The 22,613-nt window shown below is 45.1% G+C and overlaps 1 protein-coding gene across 1 annotated transcript; it reads left to right on the forward strand.

The window, feature by feature from the left end:
* The first annotated feature begins 13,534 nt into the window (after positions 1-13,534).
* Positions 13,535-15,255, forward strand: LOC147880062 (uncharacterized). The gene is made up of 3 exons (XM_087372139.1): positions 13,535-13,809; positions 14,243-14,473; positions 14,644-15,255. Exons 1-3 carry the CDS (start codon positions 13,535-13,537, stop codon positions 15,176-15,178), a joined length of 1,041 nt encoding a protein of 346 aa, XP_087228265.1. The 3' UTR covers positions 15,179-15,255.
* The last annotated feature ends 7,358 nt before the right edge of the window (positions 15,256-22,613 follow it).

Genomic DNA, 22,613 nt, shown 5'->3' on the forward strand with positions numbered 1-22,613 from the left:
TATGATATACAACATTAAATTCAGTCAACAACTTCTTTAATTCCATTTGTTCAAACACACTTAATTCATTCTTGTCGTCGTGAATAGAGACAACAAATGAAGAAAGCGAAATCAATAAGAAGATGTTTTCAATATATTTTGCTGTTGCATAGTAGATATAAAAGGTCCCTAGGAGGGATGAACATCATCACACTGGATATATACTCACGTACCTTTATGCAAAAAAGAAAGAGTATGATCTTTCCAACCAATCTGGACCGTGTGGGTTTTAAACCGCTCAATCCTCCTTGACCCAGACCCCCGGCTTCTCTCCACCGGATCTTGGAGGCATTGCCTCTACGGGGGAGTTCCCATTAGGTATTTGCAGTGGGACCCTGGAGAGTGGAAGTGGATTGATAGAATGTGTCTCTTGTGAAGGGTTGTGCCTCATAGCAAGTGTCTCGTCGAAAGGGCATACCCTTCGACAAGTGTCCATTCATCAAACCATCCATAAGTCTAAGGTATAGAAAAGGGAATACATCACAGATCGTGACAGTAGTGACCCTGCTCGCCACAATGGTTACAGGACAAATTCACCTTCAAGACCTCGCAATCCACATCGGACTTGTTTTCTAAAGACTTTCCTTTAGCCTTATTGTTGTTGTTCTTCCACACTATCGCCTGTGGGGCAAAAGGCTTCCGATCCTCTGCCTTGTGGAGGGTTGTTCGAATTGCTCATCTTGGCCCAACACCATCGGCACAAGCTCCTCCCACGTGAGAGTGTTCAATATAGAATGTTGAGTACCGCGAGGAAAGATGGGACAGTAACGCGATGGCCATTTCCTCCAACAATCTCTCTTTCCTAGCTTGAAGGACCTCATGTTGAAGGCTTGCAGCTTATCAATGTTCTCCTGCATGGTTGGTGGCTTCGCAGGGTTCAGCACTTGCATTTGCACATCCAAGGAGACGTACTTCATGGTATCCATTATCGAGAGATGCCAAATGCTCCCATGTTCCTTTGGCCAGCATATGATTGATCACCTAAGGGGTACAGTTGAGGAAGAGAAAGGAACGTACTCAAGCATTGACACAATCCCACAACTGTGCCAAGGTTTCCGCTCCCACCACTCCAGGATGCCAAGATCCTCCTCCCCTGGATTGGTCTAATAACTCAAACAAGAATGAAATCAACTCATCCCATCCTTATCATCCAATACTCATCCCATCCTTATCATCCATAAACCGCAGTTGTTTCCATCCAACTAACGGTCCACCAGTATATAGGAAGCATGGGGATCTTCACCGGCTTCTCAGCCATCTCTAGCAAACTTACTATCTCAAGGGGGTGACCTTGCACTTATGAAGGGGAGTTAGGCTACCTTTGTCTGTGATACCATGTCAAAGTACCCAGCAAAAGATAGCATGTGGAAGAGAGATGCAAGAATGTGTCTAGACAGACAATACTGTTTTTAGAGAGAGAAGATTCTGCACAGCAAACTGCAAAGATTGCAAGAACATATGTGGGGAAAACCTCTGCTCTTTGCCGCTGAGAAAAACCACAACTTGGAAGACCACACCCAGGAAAAAAAATACACCCTGGAAGATTCCAAACTCAGCCTGAAATTGCACCTGCAATATTTATGGAAAAATGCCCTATTTATAGGAGGGGTAGGCTGCAGACTGGCTGACCTAACTCAACTGGGTCTCGGTTGGTTGGTCTTCTAACCCAACCTGGTCTGGTCGGATCACCCAACCCTGGTCAGGTCACCTGACACAATCCTTGGGTTGGGTGGTTGGCTGCCCTAACTGTCTGCAACCAGCTGCTATTCCTGGCCTAACTGTGGCCCTTAACAACCCTCTGCCAGGCCCTAACCAGGTTCTCTTTCCAGCCCCTAACCACACCTACATACCTTGGCTAAAAGCCCTGGCACGACACCCAACTAACTCCGTATTTTTCAGAAAGAATCTTCCACTATCCTTGAGCAGGCACACCCACAAAGAAGCCCTTGCTTTCTATAGCACACAAGAGATGCCCTTGTCCCATCGTGTCCTAGCTCGTCCTCTCAGCCTGCTTGCTGATGTGTATCTTGAGAGAAGACCCATATACTTTGGCCATTGGAAAACCATGATCGTCCGGTAGTTGCTTACATCCATGGGTATGATGGTGGTTGTGTCCAAGGACTCCGGAATCTTGTGCAAAAAGCTTCATTGAACGGCTTGCTAGAATTGGAGCAAGTACCTCCAACCAATCGGTTAGGAGTTCTGTCGGTCTCAGAGCGACAGAGTTGGCTAAGCGCCTTTTTGCACACATATCATACCACCTATTCTCAGGTTCTCAAATTTAAATTGTGTTATGCAAATGCGTGTTGTGTTGTGATATGGTACCTCAGCCTCTCCTCCACAGTGCATGGTGGGCACCTCAGCCTCTCTCTCTCTCTCTCTCTCTCTCTCTCTCTCTCTCTCTCTTCTCTCTCTGTGACCAGGGAATGGCAGAAACTGAAGAACACATGGTAATGATATGCCCTTACTATACTCACATCCGGAAAGCATTTAGCTCTCTTCTCGAGGGACATAACAGACTAGTTGATATGCTACATAGCGGGTCACCCCCAGCTTTAGGAACGTTTGTCTATAAGCTTTTCAAGCACAGGAACTCACCTAAGACATAAAGGTAGTTTCTCTTAATACCCTCCCCTCCAAGGGAGGAGTCTTTGTGTACGAGGATTTTGTATTGCTCAGGTCCCATAGGCCGATTTTTTGGTCTTCAAAGGACGAGAAGCCCCTGCTTGAGTGTAAGTCAACCGAAAGTCTGTGCCTTTGGGAGATAGATGCAAACCTGTATCCTTCCACATTCGTTTGAATAATGGGAACCCGTGAGTAAATATACAACCAGGATATTAGATCCATATTAGATCCACACACATTTCGAGAAGTACAAACCAACAAACAATTGTAAAACGACAAAGAGAAGATGTAAGCAAAGAAGATCTTATGACCTCAGAAGTACCCAAGCCTAAGCTCTTCTTTGGATTTGCACACTGTGAATGCCTTCTGTTGAGTTATTCTTCTTCTTCTTCTTCTTCTTCTTCTTCTTCTTCTCTCTCTCTCTCTCTCTCTCTCTCTCTCTCTCTCTCTGTGTGTGCTCGCTGCTCTCCGCTCCAGCCCGCCCGCTCGCTACCGCCCTGCAGCACTGCCTCCCCTCCTGCTGCTCCGCCTCCCCTCCTAGCTACTCCGCCTCCCCTTCTACTCGTTGCCCACCTCCCCCCCTTGCTGCTCCGACTCCCCTCTTGCAGCCCGCCTTCACAGCTCCCCCCCCCCCGCCTTGCAGCTCCCCTGTCAGCCCTCCCTTGCCACTCCGCTCTCCACCCTCTTCCACCTTCTGCTTTACAGCCCCGCCATTTCTACCCCCAGGACTGGGTGTGTCTCCTGTCAGGGGGGGGGGGCTCATGCTCCCGCTCTTGCACTGAGACCTACATCGAACACGGGACCAGCCAGGAAAATGGGGAAAGGTGGCAAAGATACGGATAAAGCCACCAAGAAAGACGACAACTGTAAGAAATCCTAGATTTACTATATTTAGAAATGTGCTAAGGAACAGAAAGGAGACTGAGATAGCAGAGAACAAGGAATAATTGTATTGCTTGAATGTCTGTAGTGTAGATGTTGTGTGTCATCCATACACTTGGGCCTCTCTTATATAGAGAGTGAAGAGTCACACATAAAAAGGTGTGTACTCCAAAGGGTATGTGCATGAAGAGGTGTGTACCCCTTGTGAAGGGTGTGACCCTTGATGAGAGGGTTCATTACAATAGGAATGTCTCTTCAATAGAGTGTCTCTTGTGAAGGGTTATGCCTCATTAGGAAGTGTCCCGTCGAAAGGGCAAGTGTCCCGTCGAAAGGGCATACCCTTCCACAAGTGTCCATTCATCAAACCATCCATAAGTCTAGAAATAGAGAAAGGAATACGTCACAGATCGTGACATCCCCTCCCACTCAAAAGAAGACCCTGGTGGAGATAATGAACTGATGTAGAAAATATCACGGTAAATTCTGAAAATACTGCTGTAAAATGTCAGGGTACTGCTGTAAGTCTTCATCAGATTGCCAAGTAGCGTCGGAGTCATCCAGATCTCGCCAAAGAACAAGGAATTCCGTGATAAGTCGATGTCGAGTCTCTCGCTGTCGATGGTCCAGAATACGCTCAGGAATAAGGAGAACATAATCGTCTTCGATTTCTAGGACATAATCACCTGCAGGAGGAACTGCTTCATCGCCTGGAATGTACGTCTTTAGCCAAGAAATATGAAATGTTTGATGGATTTTACCCCATGATGGTGGTAATTCCAATTTGTAACTTAAAGGTGACTTTTTCTTGACGATCCGGAAAGGTCCATAGTATCTTGGTCGCAACTTAGGAAACACAGACTTAACCGTCTTATAGCGATGTGGGGCTACAAATAATAGCACCATGTCACCAGTGTTAAATTCCAGGTGACGTTTATGTTTGTTGGCAGACCGTTGATACCGCTCTTGCGCTTTTCGCATATGATCCTTGACTTGGAGTAGAATATCTTGCATTTCTTGAACCAGTTGATCAGCTAGGGCCACGCGATGTTGGAAGTACAAAATTCGTTGGTACAATCGGAGTGTGTCCATAAGCTGCTTGGAATGGAGTCATGCTGATGGCGCTATGGAAAGAGTTATTATAAGCAAACTCAAGGAGTGGTAGATACTCTTCCCAAGCTGCTAGGCGTGACTGAACATAATGTCGAAGCATTTCTTCCAAAACTTGGTTGACTCTTTCAGTCTGGTCATCTGATTCTGGGTGGTAGGCTGAACTGAACAGTAGAGTTGTACCCAAAGATTCGAACAGTGAAAAAAGTGACTGGTAAACTTAGGATCTCTGTCGGATATGATATTCTTGGGCAATCCATGGTGTCGGAAGATGTGTTGTATGAAGAGTTTGGCTATGTCCGGAGCCTGTGCACTGCTTTTGCAAGCAACAAAATGTGCCATTTTGGACAATCGATCAACAATTACCATAATTTGAGTGTTACCTCTGGAGAATCGTGGTAGTGTTGTAATGAAATCCATGGAAATACTTTCCCACCTTTCAGTTGGAACTGGAAGAGGCTGAAGAAGTCCTGTTGGAAGTCGTCGGCTTGCTTTCATTTGTTGACAAGATAAGCAAGATGTAACCATTTTGATGACGTCGCTTTTCATCTGAGGCCAGTAGTATGTTGCACTGAGTAACCGATAAGTCTTATTGATGCCTAGATAGGCAGCATAAGGAACTACATGATGCTCTTTTAACAAAAGACGTCGAACATCCTTGTCATGTGGTACACAGACACGATCTTGATAGTACAGAAGGTCGTCCGTATAAGAATAGGATGAGAAAATCTTCTGTTCGGAAGTCGAAGGTTGATCTTTTGAAAGAGCTTGTACTGCTGTGCCGAAGTCTTTATCATTGAAATACTTTCCTTTGAATGAATTCGGAACATCCACAGATAATGTAGAGATTACCATGGCTGATGCTAGAGGTAACCTGCTGAGAGCATCTGCAACCACATTGCGTAGTCCTGGAATGTACTCAATGGTCATGTGAAAGTTGGCCAGAAACTCAACCCAACGTGCTTGTCGAGCGTTCATGATTGGCTGAGTAAAGATATACTTTAAAGAGTGATGGTCTGTTTTGACCACAGAGTCGGCTCCCATGAGATAATGTTTCCAAGAGCGATAAGCATGTACAACGGCAAGAAACTCCTTATCATAAACTGGATATCGGGTTTGGATATCAGAATGTTTATGGCTGTCAAAAGCAATAACTTTGCCTTCTTGCATCAAGATTGCACCTGTAGCGATGTCGGAAGCGTCGGTCATGACCTCAAATGGAAGGTTTGGGTCAGCAATAGCCATAACTGGTGTGGTAGTGAGTGCTTGCTTCAGTTGTTGGAAACTATACTCTGTTTCGGGAAGCCACTGAAAAACTGCTGTGCTTTTCAATAATTCGGACATAGGAGCTGCGATTTCGGAAAACTGATAGACCTTTGTATGGTAAAAGTTTGCCAATCCGAGAAAAGAGCGGACATCATGAACATTCTTAGGAGTGGGCCAGTTTCCGATTACCTCGACCTTCTTGGGATCCACAGAGATGCCTTGAGCTGAAATAACAAGTCCCAAATATTCGAGTTGGGTTTTGAAGAACTCACTCTTCTCAATGTTGATGTAGAGAGAATTTGCGCGGAGAACTTCAAAAACTTGGTGAAGATGTTGTTTGTGCTGAAAACGAGGATGTCATCGAGGTAAACGAGGACGAACTTATCGAGGAAAGGCCTGAAGATGTCGTTCATGAGTGTCATGAATGTGGCCGGGGCATTGTTTAACCCAAAAGGCATGACCAAACATTCATAGTGTCCATACTTTGCTCGAAAAGCTGTCTTGTACTCATCGCCTTCTTGTATGCGAATTTGATGATAACCTGAACGAAGATCAATCTTTGAGAAGTGTGTTGCATGTAGAAGTTGATCGAAGAGATCATCGATGCGAGGCAATGGATACTTATTTTTTATAGTGAGCTTGTTGAGGGCTCGGTAGTCGATGCAGAGGCGCATTGACTTATTCTTTTTTTCCACAAGTAGTACAGGAGATCCAAAAGGGCTGCGACTGGGCCGAATGTGACCTTTGTCGAGTAGTTCGGTGACCTGTCTTTGGATTTCTTCATTTTGAGTGTAAGAAACCCGATAAGGAGGTTTCGACGGTGGATTACTGCCTGGAATAAGTTCGATTGGGTGATCCACTGGTCGTCGAGGTGGTAACTGCTTTGGCAATTCCTATGGAAAAATATCCAGGTAAGGCTGGGAAAAGGTCGGTTGAGGTATTCAGGAGGATCCTTTGTTGGTGTCTCCTCGACTGCCGTAACCAACAGAAGTGAAGTCTTTACTTGACGTTTACGAACCCACTTCTTTACTTGTAGGGCAGAGGCAACTGGGGTTAAAGGAGAGTCCCTAGAACCAGTTAGCTCAATAAGTTTTCCCTGGTGGACAAACTGGATAGTATGGCTGCGAAAATTGATTGATAGATCATAGTTGTAGAGCCACTGTTGTCCGAGTATGACATCGTACCGAGAAAGAGGCATGATGTCGAAGTTCAACTTGTCCGTATAATGTTGGATGCGAAAAGACAAGTTTTTGATCCTGGTGTTGCACAAGAAAGTCGTTCCATTTGCGAGTTCAATCTAATAGTCCATGAGACTAGGACTGGTGGTCAACCGAAGTTTGTCGACCATAGAACTTGCTAGGAAGTTATGAGAACAGCCACTGTCGATGAGGATGGTGACCGTTGTTCCACGAATCGATCCTTGAACACAAAGTACTTGAGTGGCCAGGGAAGGTTCGGGGTTGCGGGCAAGGCTCAAGTGGATGGTATTCGCCATTCGAACAACTTTGCCTTTCTTGTCTTGTGCTGAGGTAGCATCTTCTTTATGGGAAGTGCTAGGTTCCATATTTGAATTTTGCTTTGGTCGCTTGGGACAATCGAACCATCTATGGTCGCCTATACAGATGGTACAAAGTCCTTTTGTGCTGGAGCTGTTCTTCTTGTCAGTGGCCGCACCTTTATGTTGGGGATGTCGGTAATGACTTTGTGAAGAAGAAGAGGCACGATCCTTGGAGGAGTGCTTCTGTTGGAATCCAGCATATGATTTCTGAGGCTTCTGGGGATCTTGAGACTGTCGCTGACCTTGATTACCGAAGTTTTTTCGAAACCTGGTGTTATCTTGAGGGCGAGCACCTTTGGCCATAGGAGAGTTCTATGTGCGATTAGCACTCTGCTTCCTTGTGTTTTGGAAATCTGTAATGCGCTCTACGTAAGCAATAGCGCCATCTGTGGTGGTGATGTTTGCTTTAAGGACATCAATGCGTAACAAGGGATTTAGGCCTGAGATGAAAGCATGAAGGCGATCATCCTCAGTTAAACCATCAATCTCCAGCACCAATGTGGTGAACTGAGAGATGTAGGAAGACAGGGAACCCGTTTGCTCCAACTGTCGGAGTTTTGAACGTGCTTGGAAGTCCACATTGGCAGGTATAAACTGCTTACGGAGCACGTGTTCAAAACGTTCCCATGTTAACACACTTTTGCCGCCCTTTAAGCGTCTTTGCCACCATAGAAAATCTGTATCCTTGAGGAAGGAGGCTGCAAGGCGATCTTTTTGCCTTCAGTGAGGTCAACAGTGTCAAAATACATGCGCATTTTTGTGAGCCATTCGTCAACTGTTCGGCGATTGCGTTGACCAGTGTAGGCTTCCGGAAGTTTGATGTCAAGTCTTTTAGCTTTGGAAGCTTGAAGTAAACGGTAGAGGACACGTAGTTCAGTGTTTTCTACCTCTGGTGGGAATGAATCCGCATAGTCGTCTGGTTGCATCACGTCATCCTCTGTATGTGTAGTACTTCGAGAATCTTGAAGTTGTTGAACTTTCTGGACCAAGTCGGAGATGCTGTCCTGAAGCTGGGATATTTGAAGTTACAATAGTGATTCGCCTTGTACGTTGACTTCAGGGGTCTTTTTTGGACTTGAGTCTTTGATCTCTGGAGAGGCTTCACGCGAGCGTTGCGACATATCGGAGATCCCTGTGGGAAAAGCGCGAACTTGCGCTCTAGTTTGTATCATTCCTGAAAGAAGATTCAAGCTGCTCCCTGAGGTTGCTCATGTTGGAGGGGGTAGGCGAGACAGGATGGAACCACCCGTGGAAATCTGGTAAAGGATGTCCGGTCTGAGGTAACACTGGTGATGCCGAAAGTGGTGTTACTGCTCGTGAGAGGACAAGAGTAGGTAGCAGAGTCCACGGATCAGAGAAGGGATAAGGAGCTGCTGTCGGAAATGGAGGATATCCAAGAGAAGGAGTGCCTTTAGAGTGTAAATACTGACTTGGAGAAGGTACAACTGACAAAATATGAAGAGGGGAGAGGAGAAGAGTGGAGATGAGGAGAGAGGGCACAGCTAGAGAGCACACCACAAATGACTAACTGTACACTAGAATTAGTTGAAAAAATAGAATATATACAAACCCTTTTAGGGTTAGGGTTAGGGGATCTAACCCTTTCCTTTATAGCACTCTATAAGGTTAGTGCTATGCACATATGATCACATGATGTTGAGCGTGAACTCTCAACAACTTTCCTCAAGATCAACATCATGAAGTAGGTCTTCCCTCAAGATGATGATTCTGGGGAATCGAAGAAGGACTGAGCATTACATTCCATCACACCCCTTTAATGGGAATGTCCTTCCTCTGCATCAAACCAAGAGCTAGTCGGTGTTTCTCGAATAGCTCTTTCCCGAGCGGTTTGGTAAAGATGTCTGCAACATTTTCTTTGCTATCACAATGCTGCAGTGTGATGTCACCAAGTAACACTCTTTCTCTGATGAAGTGCTCTCTGACATCAATGTGCTTTGTTCTGGAGTGATATACTCGATTTTTGGCCAATGCTTGAGCCGATTGATTATCACAGTATATTGTTGTTGGCTTTGACTCATCAAAGTAATCTGTTTCTGACAATAGTCTTCTGAGCCATATAGCCTCACATGCACCTATAGTGAGTGCTCTATATTCTGCTTCAGTCGAAGACAAAGAAACAGTTGGCTGTTTGTTTGACAACCATGATATAGCACCTTGACCAAGGAAAAATGCATATCCCTGTGTCGATCTCCTGGTCTCATGATCTCCAGCATAGTCACTGTCACAGTATCCATGCAACCGTGGATGACTTCCTCTGTATTCTATCCCAAACTGTCTTGTACCTCTGATGTATCTCAAGACTCTTTTGGCTGCATTCCAGTGAGACTGTTTTGGATTTGCCATAAACTGTGCTAGTGAGCTTACTGCATAACAAATATCTGGCCGTGTGATTGTCAGATATATAAGAGATCCAATGAGTTGCCTGTAGTATCTGTCATTGACTGTAGGCTTTTCTGAATCTTTAGTAAGTTTCAAACTCTGTTCCATGGGAGTGGCTGCAATCTTGCAATCTGCCATATGAAACTTCTTCAGGAGACTGTCAACATACTTGAGCTAACTCATGAATGTGCTATCTGAATCTCTCCAGAACTCAATTCCAAGACAATAGTGCATAAGTCCAAGATCTTTCATGTCGAACTAGATAAGTCTTGTTTTAGTTTTTTGATGAAGCTATCCTTGCTTCCTGTCACAATCAGATCATCTACGTACAAAAGTGCAATAGTGATGTCGTCCCCTTGAACTTTGTAGTAGAGAGTATGATCTGCATTGGACTTCATGTATCCCAGATCAGCAAAATACTTGTCAATTCTGCTGTACCAACTTCTGGGTGCTTGCTTTAAGCCATAGAGACTTTTCTTGAGATGGCAAACCTTGTTCTCCTTTCCTGGTTCAACATAACCGGCTGGTTGTTGCATGTAGACTTCCTCGTCTAGATAACCATTGAGAAATGCATTCTTGACATCTAGCTGATACACATTCCATTTACTGAGTGTTGCTAGTGATATCAAGAACCGTATGGAATCCATCTTTGCTACTGGAGAATAAGTCTCATCATAATCTTGGCCATATTGTTGTGCAAATCCTTTTGCAACTAATCTGGCTTTGTATCTCTGAATACTACCATCTGGATTGTACTTCACTTTGTATACCCATTTGTTGGCTATGGCCTTCTTTCCTGGTGGAAGGTCGCATAATTCCCAAGTGTTAATTTTATACAAAGCATCCATTTCTTCATTCATAGCAGTTTGCCATTCGGGCTTGTCTACTGCGTCTTCGAAGTACACTGGTTCTTCTGTAGCCATGATGGTAGTCATAAGAGCATAGTTGGTGGTTTCCACCTGAATTGCTTTGCCTTTCTGAGCATATGTCAATCTGGCTGGTGGTCTGCTTTCCCTAGTAGACCGTCTGAGCTGCTGTGGCGCTGCTTGGGGTGTTGGTGGCAATTCTTGCTCTTCTTCATCAACCTGTTCTGTAGATGACTGTGAAGTCGATGCTTCTATCTCCTGTGTAGGTGAGGTTCTCCATTCTGATTCCTCATCGAAGATTACATCTTTGGAGATAATGACTTTGCGGTTGATGGGATCATACAATTTGTATGCTTTGCTTTCTTCACTGTAGCCAACCATGATGCATTTGCGTGACTTTGCATCCAATTTCCTGCGATGATCATCATGTATGTGGGCATATGCTATGCAACCAAATATGCGGAGATGCCCAATGCGTGGCTTGTGTCCAGTGAATGCTTCATAAGGAGTCATACCTTGTATCGGTTCGGTAGGAAGCCGATTAAGCAAGTAGTTAGCTGTAGCTATTGCTTCCATAGTCACATGAAAACGCGTTTCGTCCTATCGAAACAGGACGAAACGTTTCGTGCCGAAACGTTTCGAAACAATACGAAACGCTCCCAACGAAACGCGTGTTTCGCCCAAATCTCAAAATGGCGATTTCGCCCGTTTTTTTGTTTCTGCCCTTCGCGAATCGATTGCGATCCTCCCGCCTGATTTTGTTGCTAGTCCGCAGCCCGCTTCTGCTCCCTATGCTACCTACGGTGAGCGCTCACGTGAGCTTGTGGCTCGTGACGCTGCTCCGTTCGGCGTTGACCTGCAGCCCAGCACTGCCGCTGCTCCTTTGACTTGCAGGCTGCTTGCAAGGCTCAAGCTAGCTGCTGCTAGCTACCACTAACACAAGGCCTGCAATCGACTCCCACGCTCTGACGCCATCAACGATCTACAGGCTGCAATCGAGATTCGACTCCTACCGGTGACCGTCCACGCCTAGGGCCTGCAGCCTGCTGCCATCGACAGTCCTGCCCACCATCCCCTTTGTTGCTGCTGTTTTTTGGTTCTGCTCAAGGAGCAGCACCTGGATCAAGGAGCAACAGCCCAATTTGCCCCAATTCTCTGTTTCTTCCCAAATTTCAAGGCCTTCTCCATCATGCCTCCTCGCAAGTCTCCCACTCAGCGTGATGTTTGGCAAGATTCAGTTCTCATTAGCAAATATGGTACTTCTGGCACAAAATGTGTGGTTTGCAAGTATTGTGGGGAAACAATTCGAGGAGCATCAAACCGGGTGAAGGCACATTACATTTGGGAGAGAGCTCAAGGAACACATGGCTGCACTCATGTTCCAGAAGGTATTTTTTTGGCCCATGGTGGATTGCCATCAAAGTTTGAAGAGGTCCGGTCATTGCTCCTTCTACCTTTGCCTTCGGAGATAATTGATGGGAAGGTGCAAGAAGCCAAGGAAAGTGAAGCGCTGAAAAGAGGGGCCTCTACTTCAACAAGAACCTCAGTTCAAGTGTCTTCTCAAAGTAATACTGGGGCTTCTTCCCAAGTTCATATCACCCCGGAGTCTTCTAACATTGGTGAGTCTTTACCCAATGTCAATGCAGATGAAGCTCCCTCGAATGTTGTGGCTTCTCCACATTCATCAAGCTTTGTTAGTGTTGCTGTGGGTCATGAGAGGATCCCAACATCCTCCCATATTCATCTCAAGGCTGCAACAACAAGAAAGAGGGGAAGAGACCTGCCAAGGCGCCAAATCACCCTTGATGCTAGCTTTGCTCCAAAGTTGAAGCAAGAGGCTCAAATAGCTGAGCATCGTTTCTTCTATCAATGCAACCTTGCTTTCAACATAGCTCGATGTCCAGCATACCAAAAGTTCCATCGTGCACTTGTGGCAGCAGCCGCAGCAGGAGCTACAGGTCTACAACCAGCAAATTGTGAGTCCTTGAGAACTACACACTTGACAAACCAAGTGAGGCAGATTCAAGAGGAGCTTGTGGGTTTGAGAGCTTGTTGGGAGCGATATGGTTGTAGCATCGTGTCAGATGGATGGAGTGACACTGTAAGTTATAAGTACAACCCTTCACTCTTGACTCTTGAGTCTTTGGTAAGATTTGTGGTGGCTGATTTTAGTATTAACAACAAATGTATGATTTACTTATGGATCTTGATTCTTGTGACTTGGCAATGTGGCCAGCGGCGGCGCCACATGATAAATATCTTGGTCTCATCTTGTGCTGGCACTACATTACTTCGTGTAGTTGATGCCTCCACCCCTGGCTTGAGTATCACTGGGGAATGGATTTATGGACACATTAAAAATGCCATTGAGGAGGTTGGGCCACAAAATGTGGTCCAAATTATTACTGACAATGGCTCCAATTGTGCCAAGATGGGAGAATTGGTTGAGAGAGATTATAAAAGCATTGTTTGGACTCCATGTGCTTCTCACTCGATGGACTTGATGATGGAGGACATTGCCAAGTTGGATTGGGTGCAATCTACTCTTAATAAAGCAAGCCAAATCATCAAGTTCATAACAAGAAAGAGCATTGCATTAGCTCTTTTCAGAGCAGTATGCAAGTATGATCTTGTGAAGCCATCTAAGACAAGATTTGGCTATCTCTTTCTTGTTCTTCAAAGGTAAGTCAACATCCTTTTTTAGCTAGCCAATTGAGAGTTAATTTCAATTTTCAATTCTTAATACTTATGTATTCAAATTTTGATTCTTAACTTGTCCTAAACTTGTAGGATGACACAAACGAAAGATGCGCTTAGGCGTCTCGTTTGTAGTGAAGAGTGGGAAGCTTGGAGAAGAAGCCGCAAAGCAGAGGCCTGTACAATCACTTCATACATCTTGGACAGTATGTTTTGGGAAGAAGCTGCAGCCATAAAGGCTGCCATTGCACCTTTGTACTTCATTTTAAGATTATTTGACCATGAGGGAAGTACAATGAGTCATCTTTATCACTACATGCAAAAGCTTAAAGAGAGTATGCTCAATTGTAGATCTCTCTCAAGTCATAGGTATGCAAACTCTTTAGTGATTCTATCATGACTCATGAGCTACTACATAGAATTTAGAGAATGTTTATTTATACATAGTATTGAAATTTAATATATTGCAATTTACAGGGCGGATGATCTTCGTGCCATATGGACAAAAAGATGGAACTGGTTTCATAAACCAATCCATATTGTTTCCTACATGGTGCATCCATTGTACAAGCAGGAAAGTCATTGGTCCGATATTGTTCTTATGAATGGATGGACATCCTATGTGGATACAGTTATCCAGTATCTTGATTCTTAATTCTAGACTCTAGTATATTATACGATCAATTAGCTTTTACTTGCAACCTCTTTTGACTCTGGCATGCATGCCTTTAAAGTCTACTTCATGAATCATTATCCTAATTCCTATCTAACACTAAAGCAATGTCCATGACTCAACTTATAGGATTGAAAGAGAGTCTGTCCTCTATGTTCATGACCGTAGCCAATTCAGGCGAGATGTGGCTATGAGTCTAGAGCAAAGGAAATTTGCTGTATCATGGTGGGAGATAAATGGGCGACTTACTCCCACTTTGCAAAGATTAGCTCTTCGAGTTTTATCACAGGATTGTACTAGTGGATCAGCTGAGCGCATATGGAGCATATGTGCGGACATCCATACTAAGAAAAGAAATAGGTAATCCAACTTATAAGTTATGAATGGTTGGATGCATTTCTTGAGTCTTGAGTCTTCTCCAATTTTACGAATCATGACTACTTAGAATCTAGATTCTAGATGCATTTTCAATCTTGTTTTAGTTCAAAATATTTACGTTTTATGTGATGTAATCATGTATCATGTTACAGATTGAGCACATCACAGCTTGATAGGTTGGTCTATGTAAATGCCAACCTTCGTCTCTTGGAGCGGTTCAAAGACAAAGAAAGTACCAGTGGGGCTGAAGGGGCTGAAGTGTTACATTGGAAGGTGAAAGAGGTTGATCCTGAAGTTCTAAGAAAGCTTGAGCAAGGCTTGGCTCGAGGGGAGAATATTGATATATCATTCATCCAAAGGCGCAGCGATGAGGATATAGCATATGATTTCCTTCGAGAGGATGAGGCACGCTTTCGACGTGTCACACATTCGCAATCAAGGGTTATTGCACAAGCATCTACTAGTGCACCACCCTTGATTGCAAGCATTGGCACTTCATCTTCACCACGCTGTTATAGACGCCGACGAGATCGTGGTCGTACCCTTGCTACTAGTGGTCATAGTAGTGATTCCTTTGAGGAGATGGTAGCAAGGGTAGAGGAGGAAGAGAGTTCCGATGGCACAGAATCCACAGATGAAGATGCAGATAGTGATAGTGAACTTGGTAGAGAGAGTAGTGAGCACTGAGTAGTTTCAAATTATGATTTGTTATCACTCATGCTACTCATTTTTGGAACTTTGAAGTTTGAGCTTACAACTCGTCACTTTGGGAACTTATTATTTCATATGTCTATTTTGGGAACTTATATTTACTTGACATTTTGGAAAGTAATGACTCATATATCTAGATTCAAATTTCAATGAATCAATGATGTTCATATCTCTAGAGTCTAGATGCTAGAATCCAATGTCCAATGTCAATATGCTTTTAAGTTTTGACTCCATAAATATTAATTGGTCTAAATTTGAAACTTGAGAAAGGAGACTTGAATTCTGATTCCTGAATGTGTTTGTGTTTTGGATTACCTAGAGGCTAGACACTCGGTGTCTTGACTAAGGACTTATCACTTGACACTTGTATTTCTCTTTGTTCACTCTAAACCTGAATATAACATGTCTTATCTGCCCCTATCCTTGTATATATCAAGTATCATTTCGAAACCTATCCGTTTCGTCCGATGATTCGAAACGAAACGAGACAAAACCTGTCGAAACCTCGAAACAACGAAACGGACGAAACGTTTCTTGTGACTATGATTGCTTCTGCCCAATACTGATTCGGAAGATGCTTTTCACTAAGCATTGCTCTAGCACTGTCTGCTAAAGTCCCATTCTTCCTTTCAGCTCTTGCATTTTGCTGAGGAGTATCTGCACATGTGAATTGTCTTCGAATGCCGTGATTTTTGCAAAAGTTCATGAATGCTGAAGACATGTATTCACCTCCTCTGTCTGATCTCATGACCTTGATCTTTCTGCCTGTCTGGTTTTCTACCATGGCTTTGAATTCTTGAAATCTGGCAAACACTTCAGATTTCTCTTTCAGAAAGTAAACCCAACAATATCGGCTGTAGTCGTCGATGAAGGTCAAGTAATAAAGTGAACCATTGATGCTGCGGGTCTGGGCATAACCCCATACATCTGTATGAATCAAATCAAGAATACCTCGTGCACGAGAGGTACTTCTGACAAAGTTGGTTCGCTTTTGTTTGCCGAAGCAGCATGCTTCACAAACCTTTCCAAGAAACTGTAGCTTCGGAATCCCAATTGCCATACTTTGATTCCGGAGATCTAACAAGTACTTGAAGTTGACATGACCATATCTCTTGTGCCATTTTGCAGATAGTGGCATCTGTTGCATTTGAGCTGACATGGCATGCTTATCTGGTACTGTAGCTAGCATCCTGTATAAGCGTCCTTCCTTGACACCTTTTGCTACTAGCTGACCTCTTTTGGATTTGTCTCTGATAGTGCATTCATCACCGTCGAAGATGACTTTGTAGTTGTGTTCCGTCATTTGACCTACTGACAAAAGATTCTTGCTGAGCTTCGGAACATAAAGCACATCTTTGACTAATCCTTTTGTACCAGTGAAATTGTTCATAGGGATAACACCTGTCCCTTGAACCGGATTCGGTGTATTGTCTGCTGTGTAGATGACATTCTTTTGACCTTCTAATGGCTTCATTTCTGTGAACCATTCCTGGTGATTTGTCATATGAGATGATGCACCGCTGTCGATGTACCAAGGATCATGTTCCACTTGGTCAACTTCATAGCTGAAATCCTCTTTGGGATTGAAATCAGTGTCTAGGTGCATTGTCTAGGTGCATTGTATCAGTCTGATGCAATTTCTCACTTGCAAGAAACATATTTCCATGTTCATTTGCAAAATGACTGTGACTAGTATGTCCACCACGATGATTTCCTCTTCCTCGGGAATTCCCTCGATTACTGCTGGATTGACCGCCTTGGTCATACTGCTTCTTGCGGCAATCTCTTTCATAGTGTCCAAACTTGTGACAGTAGTTGCATTGAATGTTTGACACATTGGTGGATGCATTCCCTCGTCCTTGAAATCTTCCTCGGTTGGAATGATTTCCTCTTTGCTGATTCTGATGTTGCTGAGAATGATGCTGATGCTGATGCTGATGCTGATGCTGATTTTGACTTTGTTGATGATGACCACTTTTCTGATATGATCTACCTCTGTTTCTGCCTTTGCCTCTGCTTCTGTCTGAAGCTGTGAATGCCTGATCATTAGAATGACCTTTACGTGCTTGAATGGCCTGAGTCCTGAGTTCTTCACTAAGTAGAACTGACTGAAGTTCTTCCAGTGTTGGAATTTGCCATTGGATGGCAATACTCTGGACTAGATTCTCATATCCTTCTCCTAGTCCATTCAGGATTACTTGAACCATTTCTGCGGGATCCATAGTCTCTCCTGCTGCTGCAAGTTGATTGTTGTAGTCTTTGATGCGGAGTACATAAGCATGACCGGTTTCATTGCTATTGCAGAAACTCTGGTTGATCTAATTTCTCAGGGTGAGAATCCTGGATGTGTTCTTGGACTCGTAGAGAGCTACGAACATATCCCATGCTTCTTTTGATGTCTTGACTGTGTTGAGCTGTCCTAGCATGACATCTTGCACATTCTGCTTGATAAGGTGATAGGCATACTTGTCTTTCTTATCCCATTCTGCTTGAGCTCGGGCAATGGCAGGATCTGCTACTGGTGCGGAAACTGTTTGTGTAGATGTAGATCCCGTTGCTGGTACTGTGACAACAGATGGAGTAGAGCTACTGGTGGCTGGATCGGCCAATGGTCTAGGTATAGATCCATCGACATACTCCCATTTGTCCTGAAGCACAAGAATGGTCTCCATTCGGTATTTCCATGTACCGTAATTGGAGTTGTCTAACTTAGCAGATGCCTCCGGATTGAGGTTGCTAGTCGACATGGTGCAAACAATGTACTCAAAAGTGTCCTGAAAAACTCTGTATGAATCAACTGCAAATACACTGAAGATGCCAAGTGAAATCTCTGTACCGTCGGTGAAGATAGAACTGCAGTAAATAAGATCTGATCTGTGTTACAAGGCTTGTGGCAATGATGCCGGGAATAGCCAAGAGGCTTTACAAGGCTAAAAATGATGTGCACGATGCCGTGAGATAGCCAAATAGGCTTTACAATGGTGGCATGTGTGTGTGAAATCAAGTGCTATCTGCCCACTGAATCAAGCTGCAATGCCTCTGAACTCTGAAGTCTGCTCACTGAACTGATGAACGTAAGGTTTCAGGTAATGTAATGATGCAGAGGAAGGACATTCCCATTAAAGGGGTGTGATGGAATGTAATGATGTGAAATCGGATGTGAGCGTATGGACTGACTCCGAGTAGGTACTAGTCGGGACTTTCGGGCATGGCTTAGATTGGCAACTTGGGGAATTCAAAGCGTCCCCTCTATGGCAATCTAGTCTACTCTGATCTAGATCTAAACCAACCGTCGATCGATGAAAGAGCAACAAATAATTCCTTTTCTTTTGTTCTTTTTAAGTGCTGGGTCAGATGCGTCGATGTAGAGGCAAATGTGCGTGAAGGAAGTGGTTTTGTCGGCGAGGCTCAAATGTGAGTGTAACTTGCGCCGAAATGTGCGCGTGATGTAACGAGCGCGTAGAGCACGAAAAAACGAGCGACTTTCCTTTTTGGAGCACCCTCAAATTCTTCCTGGATCAAGAGATACGACTTGATCTAGGTGGAGGGGCAAAAGGAGTGCAAATGGTGCTCAATGATGATGTGTCACTGTGAGTGACATGCAGTGATGATGTGACACTGTGCTTAGCAAGAGGTGTGCCAGTGAAGCTCTGTGCTGAGGTGGCAGGAGTGTGCACATGCAGTGTGTGCACAGTGTGCCTGGCAAGGGACTGTGCCTGCAGGGGTCAGTGTTGACTGGACTGCTGAGGTGGCAGTGCTGAGTTGGCACAGATGATGTCAACAGGGTGACGTGGCAATGCTGACGTGGCACTGATGACGTGACAGGTGACGTAGCTGATGACGTGTCACTGATGACGTGACAGGTGACGTGGCTGATGACGTGTCACTGATGACGTGGTAGGTGACGTGGCAGTCGGTGGTGACATGGCAGTCGGTGGTGACGTGGCAGTCGGTGATGATGTGGACTGCCAGAGGTGCAGTTTCTTCTTCAAATCAACTCATGGAGGAAGCCAAGAGTCCCAGGGGCTCGTCTGAGCATCTGTACTATGAATCCGTGAATGGGCCTCAAGCACAATCGGGTCGATTAAGATATGCCGCCTTTTGTTGTACGTTGATGTCGCCTCATATGAAGCTTGTTGGAGCTTGAAGATGGAGAAGCTTGGCCGCTTTTTTTTTGTCTTGGTCGGCTTGTCGTCGTGGAGTAGATAGCAGTCTACTCGCTCATTGTCGGCTGGTCTGCTCTTTGTATGCTGTGAAGATCTCTCTCACACAAGCTCTTGTAAGAGCTGAGATCTTTTCTCTCACAAAAAGCAATGAACCAAATGAATAAAGGGAGCTCTCTTCAAGAAACTCTCACAAATCTCAATAGTCTCTGAAATCTCTCTTTTCTCTCAACTCAAAAAACACTCAAATAAACTCTCTCAAATGACGGAAATCTCTCAAGCACAATGACGGAAATTTCTTTCAATGGACGGAAATTCTCTCAACGGAAGTGAAGGGAAAAAATCTCACAATCACTCAAGAGAACTCTCAATCTCACAATCTCTCTCACACTTCAAGAAACTCAATGTCTCAGCGGAAGACAAGGAAGCTCTGATACCATGACAAAATATGAAGAGGGGAGAGGAGAAGAGTGGAGATGAGGAGAGAGGGCACAGCTAGAGAGCACACCACAAATGACTAACTGTACACTAGAATTAGTTGAAAAAATAGAATATATACAAACCCTCTTAGGGTTTTAGGGTTAGGGGATCTAACCCTTTCCTTTATAGCACTCTATAAGGTTAGTGCTATGCACATATGATCACATGATGTTGAGCGTGAACTCTCAACAACAACCTGTAGAGGAGGATATATGGGAGCTGAAGGAGGTGGAGAGTACCCTGGAGATGCTGAAGGTGAGGGGTAAATTTCTCTCCAAAGATGGACAGCAAACTCTTTAGGAATATCGGGTTCAGGATATCTTCGTGTCTCGTGGAACACAACCTGTACTGTGCTGAGGAAGTAATGTAACTGAGGTGCCTCACGCAGAAGATAGAGGATGTGGTCCAAATCACTAGGAGGGCACGTGACAGAAGACCCAAGATGCAAAAGCTCCGAAATGGGCTGGCTGTGCAATTTGAACACGATATTGTGTGGTAGCTGATGCCTGAGGTGTCCTTGAAATGCCGGGTGAATTACCAGGGGTTTCCATGCTTTAAGGTGGATTCTTTCATTTGCTGTAATTTGTTAAAGGGAAGAGAATCCTGAAAAGCAGATTGGGAAAGACTCCACCTGGCAATAATTTAATCTACCAAATTGTTGCGTAGAAGAAGGCTGCAAATCGCTGTCCAAAGATCCATGTTGCAGTGGTTTGCGAGAAGCGGATCGAGGCTTGTCTGGTCCGGGCTGTTAACAGGCGGTCTTCATCGCGCGAGGAGGCTGCAACTGGTGCTGATTTGGCAGGACAAAGATGGCGAAACAAGGGGGGGGCTGCAGGCTGTCAATGCGAAGCACATGGCAGTTCCTGGGGCTGGACTGCGCAGGAAAAGGCAGGTCTTGCGCAGGAGGGGGGGGGGCTGTGTGCTGGAGAGGCCAAATGATATCGCGGGGGGGGGGGGGGGGGGGGGGGGCGCTGGCAAGGCCAATGAAATGCGCAGGGGCTGGTCGTGCTGGAGAGGCGAGGCTGCGCAAGGGGCTGGCGTGCAGTACAGCGCAGGGCTGCGGGCAGTACGGCGCAGGGCTGGCGGACTGTACGGCGCAGGTTGGCAGACCGTACGGCGCAAGGCTGGCGGACTGTACGGCACAAGGTGATGGCTGGTGCAGGCTGCAGGTAAGTCCGTACAGTGCAAGGCTGGTGCTGCGCAGGGCTGCAGGGAATTCCGTACGGTGCAGGCCATACGGAAATGAAAATAAACCTAAGGGTAGGGGATGGGTTTATTTTTGTTCCCTTTTTACCCCTCTAGGTACCCTTTTGTAGGTACTTGGTGCCTAAAAGGTGTGCCTATTCGAAGGGGTGTGACCCTTGGAATAGGTGCACCTTTTCATGAAGGGGTGTGTCCCTACATGAATAGGTATGTCCTTTTGTCCACGATGGGGTGTGTTCCTTGAGTGAGGAGTCGAGACTCTTCATCAAAAGGTGTGTCCCATGGTGGAAAAGGTGCATCCCTTGGTTTTGGGACAGCCCAAGCACCTAAAAAGACACGATTTTTGTCGTGTCCATTCACATCAACTTGTGATGTGTGGGAGATGGAGAGGCCATAGATGACTTTAGGCAAGGTAGGCGTTTAAAATTTTTACGCTCATCCTCTCCATCTCTTCCATGCACAATGTGCACGGATGTCCTTCTAGCGGAAAAGATGTATCAGATCGGCACTAGAAGGTGGGGGGCATTTCCTACAGGCAGGAGCGAATTTTGCTCTGATACCATTGTAAGAAATCCTAGATTTACTATATTTAGAAATGTGCTAAGGAACAAAAAGGAGACTGAGATAGCAGAAAACAAGGAATAATTGTATTGCTTGAATGTCTGTAGTGTAGATGTTGTGTGTCATCCATACAATTGGGCCTCTCTTATATAGAGAGTGAAGAGTCACACATGAAAAGGTGTGTACTCCAAAGGGTATGTGCATGAAGAGGTGTGTACCCCTTGTGAAGGGTGTGACCCTTAATGAGAGGGTTCATTACAATAGGAATGTCTCTTCAATAGAGTGTCTCTTGTGAAGGGTTATGCCTCATTAGGAAGTGTCCCGTCGAAAGGGCATACCCTTCCACAAGTGTCCATTCATCAAACCATCCATAAGTCTAGAAATAGAGAAAGGAATACGTCACAGATCGTGACAAAAACAAAAACAAGAAACAAACACAATTGAAACTCGAAGATGTGGACACACGCTACAACCGCAGTGGACTCACAGTCGACAGCAAAGCAAAGGCGGAGTCCACCTTAGCCTCAGCCTCAGCTTCAGCTTCAGTGTCAACCTCAGCCTCAGCCTCAGCTTCAGTCTTAGCTTCCGTCTCAGCTACATCCTTATCCTCAGCTTCAGCGCCAGCCTCAACTTGAGCTTCAGCTTCAGGGTCAGCCTCAGTTTCAGTTTCAGTTTCAGCTCCACTTCCATCCACAGCCTCTACATCCGCAACTACAGCCACAGGCACTGATATACCCCTACCCATGATATCGATGGCTACACCCTCCCCTAGGATAGAGGGGTTGTCACTGACACCATCTTTTCCATCTCTCCCTTCTGCTCCCGCTACAGTTTCCTCTCCGATTATGACACCTGGTCATACACTGTTCCGCACTACTCGACCTTTTTCTCCCCTCTTCCTCTCAGTCAGCCCATGTTCCCACATCCTGCTGGGATCGCCTCCTCCAGGCCACTATCATCTCCATATCACACCCATCTCACCCATTCATCACCCAGCCTTCAGT

The sequence above is a fragment of the Dipteris shenzhenensis genome, chromosome 33, assembly GCF_047967505.1.
Source record: "Dipteris shenzhenensis isolate YYH24624 ecotype China chromosome 33, Dip_SZ_1.0, whole genome shotgun sequence".
NCBI lineage: Eukaryota > Viridiplantae > Streptophyta > Polypodiopsida > Gleicheniales > Dipteridaceae > Dipteris > Dipteris shenzhenensis.

Excerpts from the sequence above, each read along its gene's own strand:
- LOC147880062 (XM_087372139.1), top strand. The coding sequence starts at position 13,535 with ATGACACAAACGAAAGATGCGCTTAGGCGTCTCGTTTGTAGTGAAGAG. Across the intron at positions 13,810-14,242 it reads AGATCTCTCTCAAGTCATAG|GATTGAAAGAGAGTCTGTCC; the intron begins GTATGCAAACTC and ends CTCAACTTATAG. Across the intron at positions 14,474-14,643 it reads CATACTAAGAAAAGAAATAG|ATTGAGCACATCACAGCTTG; the intron begins GTAATCCAACTT and ends ATCATGTTACAG.